This window comes from Lytechinus variegatus, chromosome 16, assembly GCF_018143015.1.
Source record: "Lytechinus variegatus isolate NC3 chromosome 16, Lvar_3.0, whole genome shotgun sequence".
NCBI classification, from domain to species: Eukaryota; Metazoa; Echinodermata; class Echinoidea; order Temnopleuroida; family Toxopneustidae; genus Lytechinus; species Lytechinus variegatus.
In genome coordinates, this window is record NC_054755.1 from 25592381 (window position 1) to 25613072 (window position 20692).

At 37.0% G+C, this 20692-nt stretch overlaps 1 protein-coding gene across 1 annotated transcript in view; it reads right to left on the reverse strand.

The window, feature by feature from the left end:
• Positions 1–11470: 11470 nt before the first annotated feature.
• The window catches only part of LOC121429522 (peripheral plasma membrane protein CASK-like), a 45869-nt gene continuing 36647 nt past the window's right edge, over positions 11471–20692 (reverse strand). The window contains exons 6-11 of the mRNA XM_041626581.1: positions 20548–20650; positions 19304–19479; positions 18382–18525; positions 14793–14876; positions 14024–14129; positions 11471–11679 (exon numbers count right to left, since the gene is read on the reverse strand). Coding sequence (XP_041482515.1) covers positions 11549–11679; positions 14024–14129; positions 14793–14876; positions 18382–18525; positions 19304–19479; positions 20548–20650 — 744 coding nt within the window. The 3' untranslated portion in view covers positions 11471–11548. The remainder of the gene's footprint in view (positions 11680–14023; positions 14130–14792; positions 14877–18381; positions 18526–19303; positions 19480–20547; positions 20651–20692) is intronic.

Below are 20692 nucleotides of genomic sequence, written 5' to 3' on the forward strand. Positions count from 1 at the left end.
TCCAACATGAGACATTACTCCCGTCAACACATCTAAAGTAGATATGAGACTAGTATAATACTCACAACATGTCCAAGGGAGACAAAAATGCAAACTAAAAAACTGAGGACAGCATTAAAAAAATATCTTAATTTGACTTGATGGAATAAAAAAAGAATACACAAGCTTGGATAACAGGAGCTTTAGCAGAAAAGTGAGTAACTTAGAATCATTTACATGTAGAGCGGGGTCAATGGTTCAATAAGTGAATGACACTTGGTTAGAAGGGTTACTGAACCCAGGTATGGGTCTTGTATGCCAATACAGGAGAGGGGGGTAGTCATGATGCAAACTGAAGGCAAGCCCAACCACCAACCCCTCCCTCAACACACACTCCAAAACACAGACAAAATAGGGAACGGGGGAGGGGTAGGTTATCCCATTTTTATCCCCTTCCTAGAAGTTGTACCTCTAAAATGAAAATGAAAAGGGGATGCATGTGAGGCTTATAAAAACAAACCACAACACAAAGTTGTTATTGTCTTTTGTACTTTAGAGGAAAACAAAGATCAAGGGGATGTTTCATAAAACAGTCAATCATTTTCACTGATAAACTTGCTCTCAGCCAATCAAGTGCAAGAAGAATTTCAGTAGCTTATAACAAATAGTTGGTGAAACTCAAATTTCTTTCATGAAATGTTCCCCAGTCAACCCTTCTGCCTCTCGATCCATCCTTTACAATTCTGTCATACGTGATGATGAAATGTAGGAAAGCTGTTGTGTGCCATCCCACTTAACACATGAATCACATGTCTGGTAAGGTGATCATTATACCGATGGGTCTAGCTTGCTGTATGCCTCATTGAGAGAAAGGTTGTCACCTTTGACTCGTTGCAAGTGAAGATCACTACAGCTTCAGCTTTCATCAAATTGGCAACTTCATTAGTATCCAGCATTAAAAAAATCTACCATTCATTTTTTTTAAAGCTCACATTGTTTTAGATGTAAATTCCTTTTAAAAAAAGAAACACCATTTTTTATACGTGTTACAAATTTTAAATCAAAACCTGAATAATTTTTTTTTAATTTTCAAATGGAAAAATGTATTAAAGAGGTCTGTCAAATAATGTAAATGGTCAAGTCAGTCATGCATGGTATACATTTTTCCCCCAGTCACCATACATAAAGGGTATGGCACATTTACAATTTAAAAATATGCCCAACAATCACAATTGAAACTTAAAGTATAGAAATGTCAATCATTTCCAAACATTAAACAAAATCATAAGCGTTAAAAATTCTGACTGGAAGTACCATATTACGCTGATTAAGATTACATAACTCAATGTGATGGAAAGCATGGACACTATTTCACGGAAGACATTTCTTCACAGCCACGAGGTATCCAGCACACATGTATAATTTAACATAGAGCTGCAGCTGACAGATACAAATTAGTGTCTCTAGGTACAGGATAGAGTGACATTAAAAGAACATTGTAGAAATCAGTGCATTGCGAATGGGTCTATTCACCACTGAAAAATGCCTGGGCCCACTTCACTTCGGTTAATGCAACACATACAAGAACACACATGATTTGAATTATGCATGGGTTCTATTTGAACTGAAATGTGTTAATTTTGAAAGTGACCTATTCACATCTGAATGTGTTGACCTACAGTGTTCTGTTCACATATGAATAACTTCCATTCCACGGATCTACTCATAATGGACTTACCACAACTCATAATCAAATGTGTCAGCGGAGTTGTGGTCTAGTGGTAAGGAATCTCTGCAATTCGATCAGAGGGACGTGGGTTCAAATCCCAGCCATGGTGTGTTTTCCTTCAGCAAAGAAATTTACCCACAGTGTGCTGGACCCAACACCACTTCTTAGAATGCCAAATCATAAATCAAAAATTGCACAGCACAAAATTACTTCTATCCAAGAAATTTTCAAGACATTTTCAATAAGTTTTCAAGAAACTCCTAACAAGCTTCCATTGCTCACCTTCTTTTAGGATGTCCAAGCATAAATCAATACTGGAGATTACGAATAAAGTTCAAGTAACATATATTCAAAAGTTTGTAGAAATAAAACTGTTTAAAAGTAACGGAAGAGCAGCCAGGATACAAGGATCGAGTCTTTAAGACGTAACCAGAGGGCATTTTAGAATTCACAACTCGCATCGTTGAAATACGACCCATATACCATGGTCGAGATACCGCACAATTAATAGCAGTTCAACCCTAGCCCCACAACCATCCATTCTCCCATTACAACCTGTCTATAATAGCCCGTTTTATTTCACAGTTAATAGGTTATGCATAGATTTTGCGAGAGGAGGTTGCGTTGTGACGCCTTCTTGTGACATTTAGGATTTGTTTCATGTATAATTTACTTCGGAAGTGTTCGAAGTTGACAGATGATATCAAGTGGCGTCTTGACAATACCTCCCGACAGAGAATGCTATATTTAAAGAATTTGTATTAAAAAGAATAAAAAAATAATTTTAAATGAAGAAATTGTCTGCAACAGTAGGGATCATCACAATACCAGGTTTAATATCAATTGTAAAACCTATGTTGAATACTTTTAATTCGTCAAGTACTTAGTCCTTCATTTTTCAAAATATTTATACTAGGGACCTCTCAATTCATGAAGTGATACCCCGTATTTAAAAAAGTAAATTTATCTGACAAGCCATCATGAAGATCTTATCCACGGAATGGACACCTTATTAGCACTCAAATGAGACTGTGCAATAGTAATTCATGACTACCATTGCTCAGAAAATTATGTGTGATTAATTGATGTCAGAACGGACAATGTATTAGGCAAAAAATCTGATATCTTAATATCAAACTATAAAGTGGGGAAAGTTTACTAAACTGTTTTCCAAAGTGCAACATATGAAATAAATCAGCAGAGCTTGGACCAGAAATACGATAAAAATAACAAAGACTCCAGAAAAATGCAATCAAAGTGCAGATGACTGAAGCAAATCAGGCCCTTCAGAAAGAGCTCTCAGCACGAAATACCACTCCAGCAAACTTTAAGCATAAAAAAATGGTAAATAATTACATATACTGTCATGCTCAAAAGCAAGTGAACCCCTACAGAAAAAGAAAACATATTTAAAGTGTTCAAGTTCTGCTAAGTTTTAGATATTTCATTGTGAAGTCAGGTGATAAAATATTACATTCAGTATAGTTGGTTTCTCTTGGCTCACCGTACAGTTTAGTGTTGTTGTCATTCATTCACCAATCAGCATGAAGAAGTGTGTTTTGTGGGGGGGGGGGGGTCACCGACTTTTTAGCACTGCTGTATTGTTTAATCTGTTGTAAATCCTACAAACCAAATATTGAGGATGTTTTTGTTCGAAAAGTGAAAAGGCTGTTTAACCTGCCCAGGTCTTTCCTGTCTCTGTATATTTATTTCCGCCTCCCTTTTATGATCATCTAGAAGCTTGTCTTGTGGGACGGCTCTGTTGCCTAGCAACGCCCATATCACATGACTCTCGTGGGGCATGCTCTCAGTGTCACCTGATTAATTCTGTTGAGAGGAAATCTTAATAGCTCCAATTAGGAGCAGAGAAGAGGACGCACATGCCCGTGTTCTCATGTCACTTTAAAATACAGGGTCTCTCAAAAAAAATTACAAAGTTTCATACGGGTTATTCTCTGGTCAGAACAGTTAAAATCCAAATGACTAATACTGTACAGCTGAATCAAATATGAAAAATGCCCAGGCCTCTTGGATTCTTTCTGTTCTTAATGCCATTATTACTTTTATTAGAATATTCTCCACCTTACCACTAAATGCAACCAGTTCAAGATAACTCTTTTAAAAAAAAAGAAATGACTCCCTTCAGGAGGAAAAATGACCACTTAACTGTCATGCTACGTTCGACACAACAGCCAAGGGAAATGTCTAGCAGACTAAACATGTAACCCTATACAACTCTCTAGTGTTATTGGGAGGTGAACTTTAAAATGATGATAATTAATACAGACAATTATAAGGTCTCTAAAGGTTTCTTAACTATCAGATGAAACAAAACACACCCTGTTCGCATGAGAAAATTGATCATTTATATATTTGTGCACAAAGGTATTCAGTACCTGTTACAAGTGATTAAACTTTCTAATAAGGTCGACACCTTCCTTGTATAAAAATAGTAAGAATATACATTTCCATTAGTTTTCTACAATATTCTGAATAAAAACAAATAGTTGAATTAAACTTGATAAATGCTTAGTTTAACTTACATGTAAATGTCTGTATTTCGCATGACGGAATCTTAATGTCAAATACCACTAGAACTTTAATAGAATTTCAAAATAATCCAGCTGACCGTTTGATGAACGTTGTCAGCACTGACAAGCTGTTATTATCTGATAGTTTTCTAAAGTAACAGTCAGACATGCATGCTAAGGATGTGTTCAATGTCAATTTCAAATGTAACAGCAACATGAATCATGGTTGAAAACTCAATTACAAAACACAGAACAAAAACATGATCGCCAATGCACTGTTCAGTGTCAAAAACATAAATGCTGATTATTTAATGATGGTCTTTAAATTTCATGCTTTCGTTAGCGCAGCTTTAGTGTGCAATTCGACCAATCACAAGAAAGGACAATTCTGGCACCTGCTTGTGTCGGCTTCCACTGTGAGAGCAAATTTAAAGACATTTCAAAACTCAATTGTGTTCAATGTCGCATTCGCGATGCTGAAGGTCGTAAAATCCTAGCTGATCACGTTTACAAACGCATCTTCTTTTTTAAGTTTAAATTTTCCTCTGAATCGTAATTTGGAAGACGTTTACTTTTACAACCAGGAATGGATGACATTGAACACACCCTTTGTCACTATATCCGCATTTTGTCATCACGTTTTCTATTATGATTCATGTTGCCATTTAAATTTGGAAAACGACATTGGACACACCCTTGATAGACCTCAGCCTGTAACCTGTGAAGGCTGTCAGATCTGACTACTTGTCAGAAGATAATTGTTGCCTCCCCAATCCTTTGAACTGAAAATCCAATATCCAATCCAAAATTTTCATTCTTTTATTAGCAAATGAAGATAAAATAATGAAAGTAAAAGATTAAGAATATGCATGCAGAGAAGTCTAGAAAGATAATCTACTAGAAAGTCACTCGACAACAAGCTCAAGTAGGGGTGTAGATTCTGTCTTTCAGTGGTTGGGTTGTAACGCATTCATTACTGAGAATGAACGTGAACGGAGGAGGGCCTGGACCCGAGATGGAGATAACAGATGGTCTGATGCAGCCGTGTTTCTGGATTCTCCATTAACATTTATAAAGAAACAGGGAACCGACAGTGTGCAGTAGATATATACAACCCACTGGCTGGCTGACTTACTCGTACACAGATTTAGAAACACGTGCAGCTCAATGAGTGTTCACAGTAACAAATGGTGTTGATAGGTGTACATGGAGTGCCCTAATACCAGACATTGTATTCTGGTGTTAAAAATGAGGGTGTTATTTCAACACCCATAGCCGTTATCACAACACTTGCTACTTTTACACTCATTGGAGTTGTGTTCAATCTATATAATATAATTTCAACACCTCAGGGTGTGGCCCTCTGGGGACACCAACTGACTTCAGTTGCACACCTTTTTTTTACAATTTTGTGAACGATTCTCTGAATGATCACTATGAATGAATGAACAGGTGCACTCCCAACATAGCACTTACATGTATGCCCTTTTGCCACAATAAACCCAGGGGGTGTTTCACAAAGATTTAAGTATGACTTAAGTCGCACTTAAATGCCGACGTGTACATGATATGCAATGCACGATCTTATTGACAGATAGGCAGTAGTGCGCATCCTCATGACAAGATTTGACCAATGCGGTCAAGCCTTTCCTACCATACACAACTTGGTATTTAATTGCAACTGTAAATCATACTTAAATCTTTGTGAAACACACCCCAGGTGCACTAAGAGACTACCAAGAACTCCTACCCAAGAAGGGACTAACACTCCATGAATGGATGTTCCAAATGATGCAGCAGGGAAGCATTCGGGGCTCTCCTTCGACATTGACTCTTTTAAAGAAATTAACAGTTTTACCACTGCATCGAATATACAATTAACAACTGAGGGGTCCATTTCACAAAGAACCTACAACTCTAGTAGTTCTACCATTATAGAAACTAACCATGGCATCAGGGCTCAGCAGCCAATCAAAATCAAAGTTCCCATGGTAGTTTTTATTGGCAAAATTTTCATAATTGTAAGTCTTTGTGTAATGGGCCCTAGAAGTTGCCATCCTGCCACTACAGACAGGTAATTCAAGTACAAAATAGTGAGAGGCATAGAACTGCACTGCACGGATCTCCAGTTCTAAGTGAGATACACATGCAAAAGAACCTCATTTGTCTCCATGTGTAGCAAATGCTAAATGTCATGCCAAAATGGCAGGAGGAGAGGAATGCAATAAAACAACTGTAATCCGGTGACGAGTGATACTTGTCTTCTGCGATACTGTCCGGAGCTTTGAAGAGGAGCGTTCCGACACGGCTGGACTGCAACGCTCTCTCCTGCCTCTCTCTCTCTCTGTCATCTCATTGGAAACTGGTCCTTTCCTTTGAAGAAGGGGGGTGGATCTACTTATGATAAATAGTAGGACGCAAAGCACCCCCACCCCTTCCCATTTCCTTCTCACTCCCATTCCAATTTCTCTACCCATCAATCTTGATATCAACTTATTTTATAGAGTAGTGGTACAATAATAGTTGCCTGAAATATATTGGTATAGGTAAATTATATATATTTGTAAATATATAAGAGTACCTAACAAGATGGATATGTGCGCAATATAAATACCCTATATTATTATTATTAGTCCCCACCCCCTGGTTGAACAGTTGACCCCCCCCCCCCCCCGACGACCCTGCTCCTAGAACTCTCTATCTTGAACTCGTTTTGTTTATCTATCACCTCATTAAAGACAGTGTCCATGTCTTTGTGTCCGACCACGGCCAGGCTGCAACGCACTTTAACGTATCTCTCTCACCTCATCACAAATAGATGCCTGGAATACTTAGGATGTCGGCCTCTTCTCAAACTGATAGCCGTTATCCAGAGCACAAGATCGGAACCTGGAATATGTTTACATTCATAGCCGAGGGGCATTTCTATATCGCTTTTTACCATTATGAGCTGTGTTTACATCAATGGCTTTGAAGGGTTTCAACAATATCTATATTTATATGCACACTGCAAGCCATTTTCATACAATTGATATGTTCTGCAAAAGATATCCCACATTTATGCTGTAGGCTTATGTATTCAATATGGCTGAATGATAGCTGTGGCCTAGATCTGAGTGTTTAACATGACTGCTTGGTATTTCTGTGTCTGATCGTCGTCTGGCTTAAAGTGCATGTATGAGATAGAGTGTTAAATGGGTGAATTACATATCAATGAGCAGTGCACATCAATCATACAGAATTTTTTGTTTTAGTTTTTATTAATAAAGGCCAGAGGACAATGCTCTCACAAAAATAAGTCTAAAGCTCTGAAAATGTCCAAGTTGTTGATCTAAAGCCAGCAGATTGCTCCTTTATTTCTTTCTTACATTTTTTTGTATGTTTTTATTTGCCAGCACCATTATGAGGCTGCGATGAATGCAAGGAATGCTCCCCGGGGAGTGGAAATTGTGCACTTTTCGTGTGGAATTGAAATGAATCAAATGACTGGGGTAATAATATGCTGTAAAGGACTATGAGCCGTTCAGGGAAAAGCGCTATATAAAAACTGGTTATGATTATTATTATTAATATTTTTCCTCTCCCTTCCAATTTTTTTCATTCATTTCTATTCTTCTCTTTTCAATCTTTCTTTATCTTCCATATTGTTTATCTCCCCTTTATAGTTTCTTTCATTCAGATTTTCATCCTCCTTCTTTCCTCCCATATTCCACTCTTTCTTTCTCTCACTTCTAATTTCTTCATTTATGAGCATTCAACATAACATTAATACAAATTGACTCTTTGACAGTTCAAGATTCTAATATAAGCCTCATCTTGTATCAGAAGCTAGGAGGGAAGTGTGTATTAATGAAAGACGAGAATGCTTCCACCCTCCAGGCCAGAAACATGATGGAATTTCAAAACGCAGCTCACATTCATGCATGTATGATGAGTTCAATCGGCTGGGTAACTAGAATGTTCAAATTTCTCAATGTTTCTTTCCTAAAGACCTGATTACTAGTTGTGATAAGTCCATCAATTGACCTGCTATTCATGACTAGACCAAAACTCCAATTCCCATACACATTGCACTGATATGTCAGTTCAACCTTGAGCAACCCTTCAGGCTTCAGGTGGCAAAAAACCTTCCAATCATAAAAATATATATACAAAAATGGGAAAAGTGTATAACTGATAAAATTAGGAGAACCGGAAATTCACATAAAACATTGTTGCTATATCAGGTAATCCTCCAGCAACCTATCAAGTGATATAAACACATGTAATCCTAAAGACAAATAAAACACTGAATACAGAAAGTAATCCCTAAAAATGGAGTTACATTGGCACTTGCCTACTAAGGCCACTTTTTTGTCCCTATGGTGATCTTTTTAGCTCTGTACAACACATGTATCTCATCCGTGCCACCAGAGTAACTCCACAGTAGCAGACAAAAAAGCTTGTGTCTACAACCGCACTCATTGGAGGACCAGAGGCTATGAAACCCAACGCCTGTATTATGTTGCATTAGAAGAGTGCTATCGAGTGCATACTCACAAAGGCAAGTGATAGGGCTAAACCAATCGATAACATTCATGTTCGCAACGCCAAGAGACCGTTTACGTTCTGTGGTTTTTAACTCCTGCATCGAGCTCGAGGAGAGCAGGAAAAACGATTCTTGATCAAACTTTCAGGACATCCAAAGAAAGCCAACATGTTTTAAAATACTTCTACTTGTTCACATACAGATATTAAAGGGAAATCCAACCTTTGCAGACAACCACTGTATCAATTGTCTATGTGTTGTTGTAGGTATATTTTTAAAGTAAAAATACAATGTTTTATATGGTAAAGATGCCACATTTTCAGAGAAAGCAGTTTCTTTTTCATCCTACAGAGAATTTGAATTTTATACACATTTTGTTGAAATTGATCTTGAAACCAATGCTGTAATATCTCATTTTGTATTAATGGTGGCCTACCTCATATTCTAAGCAATATTTTGTTACCCGATAAGAACTACTAAATTAAGTTCCTTAAAAAATGTATCAATTTCCACATCAAAATGTTTAGATTCATCTTGAAGTAAAACCTGACAACACACAAAATTTTTGAATAACATTTATATAAAGGTTTTGACTATGGTGGTCCATTTCAATTCCTACTACATCGCTGCAACACTATCAAAACCATTTTAACCAAATCTTGAAAGCAACATCGGTAAATCAGGGCATGAATTCATCTTTTTTGTTTTATAACATCCTGTTTAAAATAGACAAAAAATATCATCTACCTCCATATCCCAATAGTTTCAAAAAGCATTCAATACCATACAATGGGTACAGGAACCAACATCAATTTTTAATCATCTTTAACTTTCCTGACATACACAAACCTACATAAATATTAACAGCTTAAAGGGAAGTCATTAAAGATAAACGGGCATACTCCCCTCCTTCCTATTGCCTGACCACAAACTGTATTGTAAAATGAACATGCAGGCCTGTTCAAACGATCAAGGTTCACCAAACTCTTTTAGAGTCATTGGCAAGCCCTTCTGGAAGGGAGGGACACATGTGCATAAAGGCCATTCCTACTGAACTGAAACAGATAATCTGTGTTGCTGTGTTTAAAAAGAAAATGCATCAATTCTTTGATTGCATATATTTTAGACATGGTGCCTACTCGATGTGAACAGTCATTTTACAATAAAATAGTTAACTTTTTGTGCCGATTCTGAATAAAAGGCATAAAGGTAATCCCTACATGCACTAAATTGGCAATGCGACAAAAAGTAATCCCAACATGCTCTTAATTGTCAATGCAATGAAAACACTTTTTTTACTTTTGTCATTCATTTTGACGCATGTTACATCTATATTAGTTTTGTCAGATTACGAAAATAAATAGAAAATTTACAATTATTGCCAATTTGAGGATCATACTAATCTTCACATTATGAAAGCTGGATGCGACTATGGGTAAGGATTACATTCCAGGGTGTACTTTTTGCAGTGGAACCAGCACATTATCATTCACATTAGATGGATGGATAGACATGAAGCTTTATGTACAGCACAGATGAATTCAAGTCTATGTTGCAGTGAATGCCATGCAAGTCCATTCCAGTATATTCTGTTTACGCAGATATTCATGATACACCTTCATTAAAATCCTGTACACGACCTGGCTAAGGACTTGTATTATAAATTGACCTAATTCTGAATTGGAACTGTGTCCCTGTCTAAAAAGCATACAGCGTGCCCCTGCATGCATAATAAAGGGCAGTCCTGATATGACTGACTTGCTTCCCGCCACAAGAGGGAGGCATTGCGATTTTTATCCAACACCATATGGAGTATGAGATATGAGAAAGTATATGTGTTGTGATGTCCAGAGAGTTTTGGGTAGGACTAGATTTACTGAATACTTTTACTTGTAGATTCAAGGCAGATGAACTGAACATTGTAGAAGTGAAAAATGAAGCAAAAAACAAGGTGTTTAAGGATCATAAAAAGGATGTTTTGTTCTTTCTTACATGAACTGCAGACAGTCAGCCAGCATCTGGATCTGTTGTTACCATCATCGGACAGTCGCTGTCACTTTTACAAGGGAGGTTTATCCCCAACATCAGAATCCTCAATATTCTGGTCATGTATATCACATCATCAATATCACCTACAGTAGTGAGTTGTCATCTCTCTCATCATCACCATTCCTTGATTGTCGACATATATCTTCACGCATCATTGGCCGACTACCACCAGCATCATACTCGTCAATGCTATTTAATTAACCACATCATTAAACATTATACATGAATCACACTTTGCCATGACATAGCAATCACTTTGGCTACCATCATCATCATTGCTACCACCATCACCATCATCATTACCATCACCTCAAACGACATCATCACTTTCATCACATTCATCACCAACTTCATAATCACTGTATCCATCATCATCATCACCAACTTCAAAATCACCACCATCATCAAAGGAACTAGTATTTGCATCAATCATGTTATGATGGCAACCACAAACATCACCATCATCTTCTTTGTCGTCGTTGTCGTCATCATCATCACCTACTACATCATCATAATTACCATAATCATCAACTTCATAAATATGATTATTATCACTATAATGAAAAGAACAAGTATCAATCATACAACTTAACTATGACCATCATCATCGTCAACATCATCATCATCAATGTCATCATCATCACCACCACCTTCAATTTCATCAAAATAATCATCATCTGCATCAATGACACTGATATAATGCCAACCACCATCACCACAATCACCACCAGACTAACTTACATCAAGCAGCGAGTGTAGCTGTGTATCTTCAAAGATTGTGTGTAGGAAGTCTAGATCCTTCTCATCGCAGTCTGTCAAGCACTGGATCTCCTCAAGGCTATCCAACACCTGGGCAACAGCACCTAATACACAAAAAGAAACTCATTTCAACAACAAACTAATAATACACTACATAATGAATATACTTTGAAGAGTATGTAAAACACTTGAGTAAGTCATCATGTGATATATGCAAGTCGAATCGATCAAGTTGGCGCAATATTTCAGATCACAATAAGAACAAAATTAGTTGTGAAGTACCTCCTTTAGTACAATCTCTGAAGTGGAACAGATTTTGCTGGTTGCTCTGAACAAATAAACAAGGTATATTACTAATCTGGCAGTAACTCAGCCATCATATACGCTCGTACATAAACTTACCTGCATGAACTATGAAGATCCCAATGCTTTTATTCCTACTAATATCTTCTATGAGATTTGAGGACACAAATCCATCATACACTATTCCCGATGCTGTTTGATCGAAGGACTCATTTTATTTCTGAATCCCATTCTAATATGTTCACTTAATCAAAGGGTGAACATGTATTATACCTCAAAAGAGTGTTACAACTCAAAGTCCACAGATTAGTCATTATCAAATAAGAAATCTTTGACAGAATATTTGCATCTACCCCAAATTTGAACACAATAGATGAAGATAAATCATGTCACAAATGTCAAGCTCATATATAATGCCATTGACAATACAGTAAGGAAGATCATTTTTTGTTGCAATTTTAATCCCACATATATCAACACAGTGAATACTGCATTCTCTCAGGAGAGTTGTTCACAAAGAAAAAAAAAACGATATCAAAATCAGTTTATAATCAATTACATTAATGTTTTATTCAATTCATTATATTGGTGTGTCATGTGTAATTGTCGGGTCTATAATCACAGTTTGAATCCCAGGACTCACTACATTTGCTCAGAATTGCCCCATGAATGTAAACTCTTTGCAATATTACAAAATTGTCCATCATTATTTTACCACTCCCACAAGCCTACACTCATAACAAAAGCATCAAATCATTAGGAATAAGTAATCACTGAAACATATCAGTGTTTCAAAAAGCTAAAACTATGACTTGGACCATGGGCAGCAGGACAGAGGGACCCTCAAAATATTGAATTTTTAAACAGCAGCTATGAAAGGGGATCATCTTGGCCCCCCTAAAAGTATTAAAAATATCACGACATAACCATGCATGTCCTAAGGCTTAAACACGTACTGTATGCACACATAATATCTGACCTGCATCTCATTTATAAATATGCAGCAGTGGATGTTCCCTAAGCACGATCAGGGGCCGGTTGCAGAAAGAGTTGCAATCATTCGCAACTCTAAAAATCATGCGCACCTCTAAAAATCATGCGCACCTCTAAAAATCATGCGCACCTCGATTTTCAACCAATCAACAGCGCGCATTTCAGACTTGCGATTTTTTTTTTTTTACTTGCATTTAATCGCAACTCTTTCTGCAATGGCCCTCTGACCATTTGTGGCAATGCACAATATACCACATAAAAAGTTGGATTTAAGAGTGATCTTGGGTCACACTTCACTCTTTGTGAAACACAATGGCCCGTATTCTGAAGTCAGGTTTAACCTAGACCATGGTCTAACTCTGTGCTAAAATTATGGGAAGCCAAAAGTGTCAAAATTTTCATTAAGTTGTATGTTTCTTATGTTCACTGTGCTCTTTCCCTATTCATCAATGGCGAAGATGATTATATATTTATACTTCCTAGACAATTATGAATGATTTGAGAGCCAAATGAGCTGAAATATGATATCTTTATACTGTAAGTGATTTATGTAACAATTGGCTGTCCATACTTAAACCACAACTTAAAACCTGAGTTTAAGTTAAACCCGACTTCAGAATATGGGCCCTTCAGTCTAGAGGCCTGGGGGTGTTTCCCAAAGATTTAAGTATGACTTAAGTCACACTTAAATTCCGACACTTACTTCATATGCAACGCGCGATCTTATTGATACGCAGTGGTGTGCGTCCCCATGACACGATCTGACCAATGCAGTCAATCCTTTCATATTGTATACAACTCAGTATTTAAGTGCGACTCTAAGTCATACTTAAATCTTTGTGAAATACCCCCCAGGTCCCATTGGCAGACGGACACAAAGCATATTCATAATGCATACAGCGGACAAGCACAATTTTCAGGGTGGCCCTATCCATTTTCATCTGCTCCAGAAAATGGACAAAATGGGCGAACAATGAAATCACAGCGGACGGATGCTCGATTGATATAGAGCGAATGAAACACAAATGCAAAGAGTACACAACGGACACATAACTTTTTCCAACGGATACAAGATTCTTTTCCATTGTACATCCTCTTTGCATCCAGAAGTGTAGTGAGACCAAGCCTTGGATGAAATCTTTAGAGACTTACCTGAAGATGTAGGATCATCATCTGCAAAGTCTGTGATGTGTTTTGTGTTGGGGTCACTGTAGAAGCTTGTGAACTTGTGACTGGCTACAGCTGCTAATACAGCACCCTGAAAATCAGAACAAAGGAACGACAAGATTAGAGTGACTACCAGCCAATTGAGCTAAATTAGATTTGAATACAAAAATATTCCATACATACATGTACATGTATCTCTTTTATCATTTCACAGTTATCTCAAGCTCAGAGATCAAGTTAAGATGAAATTGCGTTAACTAATTTTGGTAAATAAGACAATGATGATAAATATAACTGTTATAATATAATCAACACACCACCATCTAATACTTTTTAATGGAGTACAAATTAATTGCTTAGAGATCAGGCACGTAGTTTTCTTAATCAATACTTTACTATCTACCACACAATAGGGAAAACAAAACTTCTGTTGACTTGTAACCTACAAGCTTTTCAGCTTTGTAAACAAACTGATTACCATATCTGAATGAAATACAGTATACAAAAAATTAGGATCAGTAGAGAAACACTGTGAGAACCAACATTAAATCACTGCAAGCGGACACTTTTTCAGCCAAGTGATGTGAAAAGAAACATTTTGCAAATGGGGTTTCTGCTCTGATACAGGGCACAAAAAGGTGTGTCTCATGGCAGGTTCTGCTCAAATGCTCTAATAAAGTCTCTATCAAAAAGGCTTCCTATTGTTTTATCCAAAAAAAACTTTGGTCATTTAAGCATGAACTATTATCTTTACCTTCAGTTTTCTCCTGGCATTGAATTTCTTAAGCTCCTCCACCGTCTCTAACAGGTGTATCTTGGGTGCAAACTTGTCCCTCTCCTATGCGACAATGAAAAAAAAAAACAAAACCATAGATCAAAATACTGTGACTTGGTACAAATATACATATTGACACACCCTTCACGATAAGGGACTACTTCTTCGGCTTCTTTTGTGACACCACAGAAAAAAATGTCTTTAAATAAATACATGTGATTCAATGCAGAAGAGCAGATGAAGAAGAAAGAGAGGTCATGACCTCTCTATTTCTTTTCTCTCTCCGCCCCCTACTGCTGTCAAATATCCTCTATTTCCCACATAGATAATTACTTTCTCACCTAATCATTTTATTATTATTGGTCAATGAAATAACTTTGACATAAAACCCCCAAAAATGTATACTTTAAAATTTCATATGAATTGCATGCACATCCAATTCTCCAACTACACCCCCTAACTTCCTGACTCATGTACATGTACTTGCATGTTCAGAATCAAGTGTGAGCAAAAACATTCTCTACATATATAAAACTATAAATAAATACATTTGTAGCACTTCAATAAATAATATAATATACTGTTGGATAGATATGCATGCGTTTGCTCTTGCAAAATAAATAAAATTTTAGCAAAATATGAAATAACTTTTAGGTAATAGATTGCGCATAATCATGAAAGCAAATGAAAATGGGAAAAGCAAAGCTAAATTACTTCACCTCTATATGTACCACCATTCGTGTAAGCTTATGTATTAGAATATCACACCCAAAAAATTGATTCCACCCATTTTTTAAGTACTATGCAAAATATAAATTATTAAGTGTTTTTTGTTACCGTATGAGTAGTTAACAAAATAATCAACATGTAGTTTATTTCATCCATAAAAATGCATGAAGTCATGACGAGATCTAAACCAGGAACTCCCGTTACCATGCAGATGGCTTGGGAAGCAGCATACTACATGTATATGCTCCTCAGATTTGCTTGGATTTTTGAAAATCTGATTGCAGTCATGTAAATTTAGCTAAAACCTCTCTTCCGAAATATAGTTTGTAATACATTCATTTTTTTAAAGTTAATTAACAAATTAAAGGTGAAAGAAGTGTTTCAGTTAAAGATGACAGCAGAATTGTTACTGCCCATCAATTTTTACGGATTTTCAGCACATTCTTAGGTTATATCAGCACAGCGCAGCACTCTTCATAAAAATAATTTACTCCAGTCCTATGCATTGTCTTTGATGCTGGCTTTAGGGTATTAAGTCCAAACCCTTAAACACAGTATCGAAGACACACAAACCATGCTCCTACTTGATTACACAGAAAAAAGGACAAACCAAGGGATTTTCAAAGAACCAAAAGTATTTAGTCAAACCATATCATAAACACTTTCCATTCTTCACAGAGCTCTGAAAACAATCGAAAAATGAGTTTAAGCCTATTTTCATGTAATCAATATTCTCAGAAGGGTTTTATAAAAACAAAGATCACTAAAGTAAATTCAACTGATTATTAATTTACTTGGAAATCATAATTAAATAGGCTCACACATTAATAAAGGAAAATCTATCACATAAATTTTCAGGTACAGGTGCAACAGGGTTTTTTTGGGGGGTATTTTTCATTCTTCATTTTTTGTTTAGTCATCATTGCTTCTGAATTAGACAAAAAAATTACCAATAAAATAACAATAAAAAAAATAATAATTCCTTCATCAATAAATATTCTTTTGCAATATACTGACTTTCTCATCCTCTAATACTTCTAGTCTCTCTATATATTACCGGTATTCAATCATTTTCCCATTCTGTTTTCCTTTCTTTAATCAAATGGGTGGAGCAAAATTCACTTCCTACTTCTAATAATTATCAGGTAAATTCATGTACTAAAAACATAAAAACCCTAATAAAACTAAAGAATGTGTACACATTTACCGAGAAGAAAGTGATTATCTAATTGACCTGCCTGAAGCATTTCATCTTGGCATCTTTCAAGCCACAATTATAGGTGTAATTTTGCCCATAAACAGCTAATTTGCCCATATCCAGCTAATTCACCCTAATCCCTAGCTGTGATGATTTATTGTGAAAGCCTGTATTCCCAAATGTGTCCAATGTTGAGGCATGGTTAAGAGGGTGACACGACGTAAGCTCCTGCGGAAGTTGCTTTGGGGCCCGTTACAGGAAGAGTTGCAATCAATTGCAACTCTAGAAATCATGAGGAACTTGATCAACAGCGCGCATTTGGGACTTGCGATTGATTTTTTTCTTGTGCGTTTAAACGTAACTCTTTCTGCAACAAACGCCTGGGGGGCGTTTCATCAATATTTTCGTCCGACGAGTTGTCAGATCTGACAACTTTCCTTGATTCTGATTGGTTGAGAAGCATGTTACTATAGTAACTGTCGGATAAAACAGGACTTGTCGGATAAAACGTCTGAAGTCTTTTCATGAAACACTCCCCAGGTCTTAATACATGTATCTCAGAAGGCATAGGGCTAGAATTAGGACTTCAATAAAGTTTTTGGTTCGGAATAATGTAAAGATAAGAACCAGATTTTACTTAAGTTTTGGAGTCTAGGTTTCAGGTTTGGGGTTACATACACTGTACAGATTTTGCATCTGAGCGTCTGTCACTGCAGCAAAATTGTTCTGTAACCGGTTAAAAGCTGTGTTGAATTATGTGTAGTCTAGTGGCGACTCTTGTCTATTCAACAGGAATAAAATACTTACAATTTTTCCCCACTTCTATTTCTTTCAAATAGCCTTTGAATTTGGTGGTTCACAATACAAGTTGTACCCCCAACACCATGTTTCGATTTCAAAATCATGAAAAACTCATTTGAACGCTCCAATTTTACTAAGATCTCACTGACAGCTCTACTGAATAATCCTTATTCTACATTGTTATGGTAGCTGCCATGATAGCAAAGTTACATTACCATAGTTGTAAGTCTTTACGGCTCCTTTTTTTTCATTTTTGAAAGTTTTCTTCCAGCGACTGCCTAACAAACCCACACAAACACAGCACACTCCATACTGATTGCATGGTAATAAAGATTATATGTGAATGTTTGCACAACACAGCACACATAATTGAACTTGTGGTCAGGGTCTGTTCACATCACCCTCCAATTACATATGGCGAAAAAAAAATGATATGCGAATGTGTGCATGGCACAGCACACATTATTGAACTTGTAATTGGGGTCTGTTCACATCACCCTCTAAATACATGGGTGATAAAGATTATATGTGAATGTAAAGCACACATTATTGAACTTGTGGTATGGGGTTTGTTCACATCACTTTCCAATTATGCATGGTGATAGAGATTATATGTGAAAGTGTGCACAGCACACATTACTGAACTTGAACTTGGGGTCCATTCACATCACCCTTCAATTACCGTGGGGGTTGGTGGACCTACCCTTAGCCAAAAACACACCCTCACAGCACACTCTACAGTGATTGCATGAGATGAAATATCATATGTGAATGTGTGCACGGCACAGCACACATTATTGAACTTCAACTTGGGGTCTGTTCACATCACCCTCCAATTACCGTGGGGGTTGGTGGACCTACCCTTAGCCAAGGGTGAGCAAGGGCTTCCTCTACTGTGATACGCTGTCGAGGGTCGACGCACAGCATGCTGCGGATCAGATCCTTGGCGTCGCCAGAAATGTGATCCCACTGGCGGGGCTTCATCTGAGAGAAAAAGATTGGTAAATAGAGACAATGGATGGAGAAAATAGTTAGAAGTACAAATTTGAAAATGGTCTAATGATAATAATAATAATTCAATATCTATATAGCGCCTATTAAAATTTCTCTAAGCGCTATACATTACGAAAGCTAACTACTCAACTGAATTATCTTAACTCAATTTAACTTATCCATCTTAAATACCTTAAATAACTTACCATCCAACGTAACTACTTTAAATAACTGAACTACCAACTTAACTACGGACATATCTAGGGGTTGACCCTTGTTAACATCTACAAGCTTTGAATGAAATCTTGTCATCATCAAACATAAAGTACCCAGGAATTATTTGTAGACTGTACAACACTGTACCTTGATTGGAAAAACGGTGTTGAAGTCAAAATTTTCATACATGGCCTTCTTAAAATCTTATAATATTGTTTATCATATAAAAGAGAAAAGAGTAGAATTCGTTTTTAATCTTGTTGCAAGGGTATAAGTGAACTCAAACAGTGCAAACACATCATAAAATGGAGAGAAAAAAGTTAGAAGTACAAATTTGACATGGTCTCCATGTAGATGAGTTGTCCCTTGTTATCACCAACAAACTTTGAAGGAAAACTTGTAATCATTTAACATAGATAACTCCTAATATGTGACTTAATAAATGAGAATGACTTATGCCATATGCCTTGGTTTTTAAAAAGCCTTGGGTTTTCAAGGCTTCAAGGCCTTAAGGCACCCTAGGGCCAAGGCAAAGCCTAAATCCTCTTCTTACATTATATCTTCCCTTGGTGATCATGTCGAAGAGTCTATCCTTGGTTCCAAAGAACGGCAGAGAACCGCTGAGTAGGATGAAGAGCATCACACCGCAACCCCAGATATCGACGGGTTTACCGTATGGTTCACGGCGCACCACCTCCGGTGCCATGAAGTGTGGTGTACCAATCCGCCCTAGAATGGAGATTGAGCACGAGGAGAAGAAATGTTATTTAAAAAATGTACTATTCATGTGCTCTGCTATACTGCAAGCATTCCTGTGTGTAGTCACTCATCAAACTTTTGAAATCATTAAATAACTGAGAATAAATTAGCCAGCACTATTACTTTTGTAGGGAAAGTAAAATATTTAAGGGGAAAAGTACTATTTTTGCTGCTTGGTAACATAATTATTGTAGCATGAATGTATTAAGAAGTGAATTAATGTGATCTAATTCAGGTACATCCATATTATATTATGATTACAGTGTTCAAAATGTTGCTAAGTACGTAAAGGACCTCGCCAGATACATGTATGAGAAGTTGGGGATCTAATACCCTTTTTACACAGGCTAAAATTTCCTTAACCCCGTACTATAGGTGGGGCTAAATTGCCATTTAGCCCCACCTATAGTACGGGGTTAAGCTTAGCCCACTTTCTTTTTACACAGCATTTTTGCAAAGTGGGCTAACCCCACCTTTAGTACGGGATTATTTGGCCCTGCAAAAAAGCAGGGTTATCCCAGCAATTGCAGTGCTAAGAGCGATAGTACGGGGTTAAGATCGCTAGTGTAAAACGAAAGTGGGCTAAGCTTAACCCCGTACTATAGGTGGGGCTAAATGGCAATTTAGCCCCACCTATAGTACGGGGTTAAGGAAATTTTAGCGTGTGTAAAAAGTGTACGAGTGAAGTACTTGTACTACGAATGATTGACAAAAACCACTAGTCCGGGGTTAGCGAGTTTCGTGTGTGAAAAGCAAGCATTCCTTATCCGGGGTTAGCAATAACAATTTGGCATGTGTGAAAAGGAAAAAAAAATAGTACAGGGTTAAGGATAGTACGGGGTTAGCGATAGTCCGGGGCTGAGAAAATCTGATATTTTAATGAAATGCCTAGTTCATTTAATCTCATTTCTCAGCAATTGCACATTGCCTTCCAGAGCAATTTGGCACATATTATTCTATTCATACAAATAAACACTTGCGCAGTTATTATTTTGGGATTCTTTTCCAACCCATTTTAAGATCGTTACCACAACTCACCTCCGGCAATGAGGCCTGACGACGGTAGAGGAATAGCAATCCCGAACCCTCCTAGTTTGACTGGGGCCGAGTTTTCCTTGGTGGCTAGTAATACACAATGTGGCTGCAAGAAAGGAAAAAAGGAGCTGAATAATTATTATCAGAT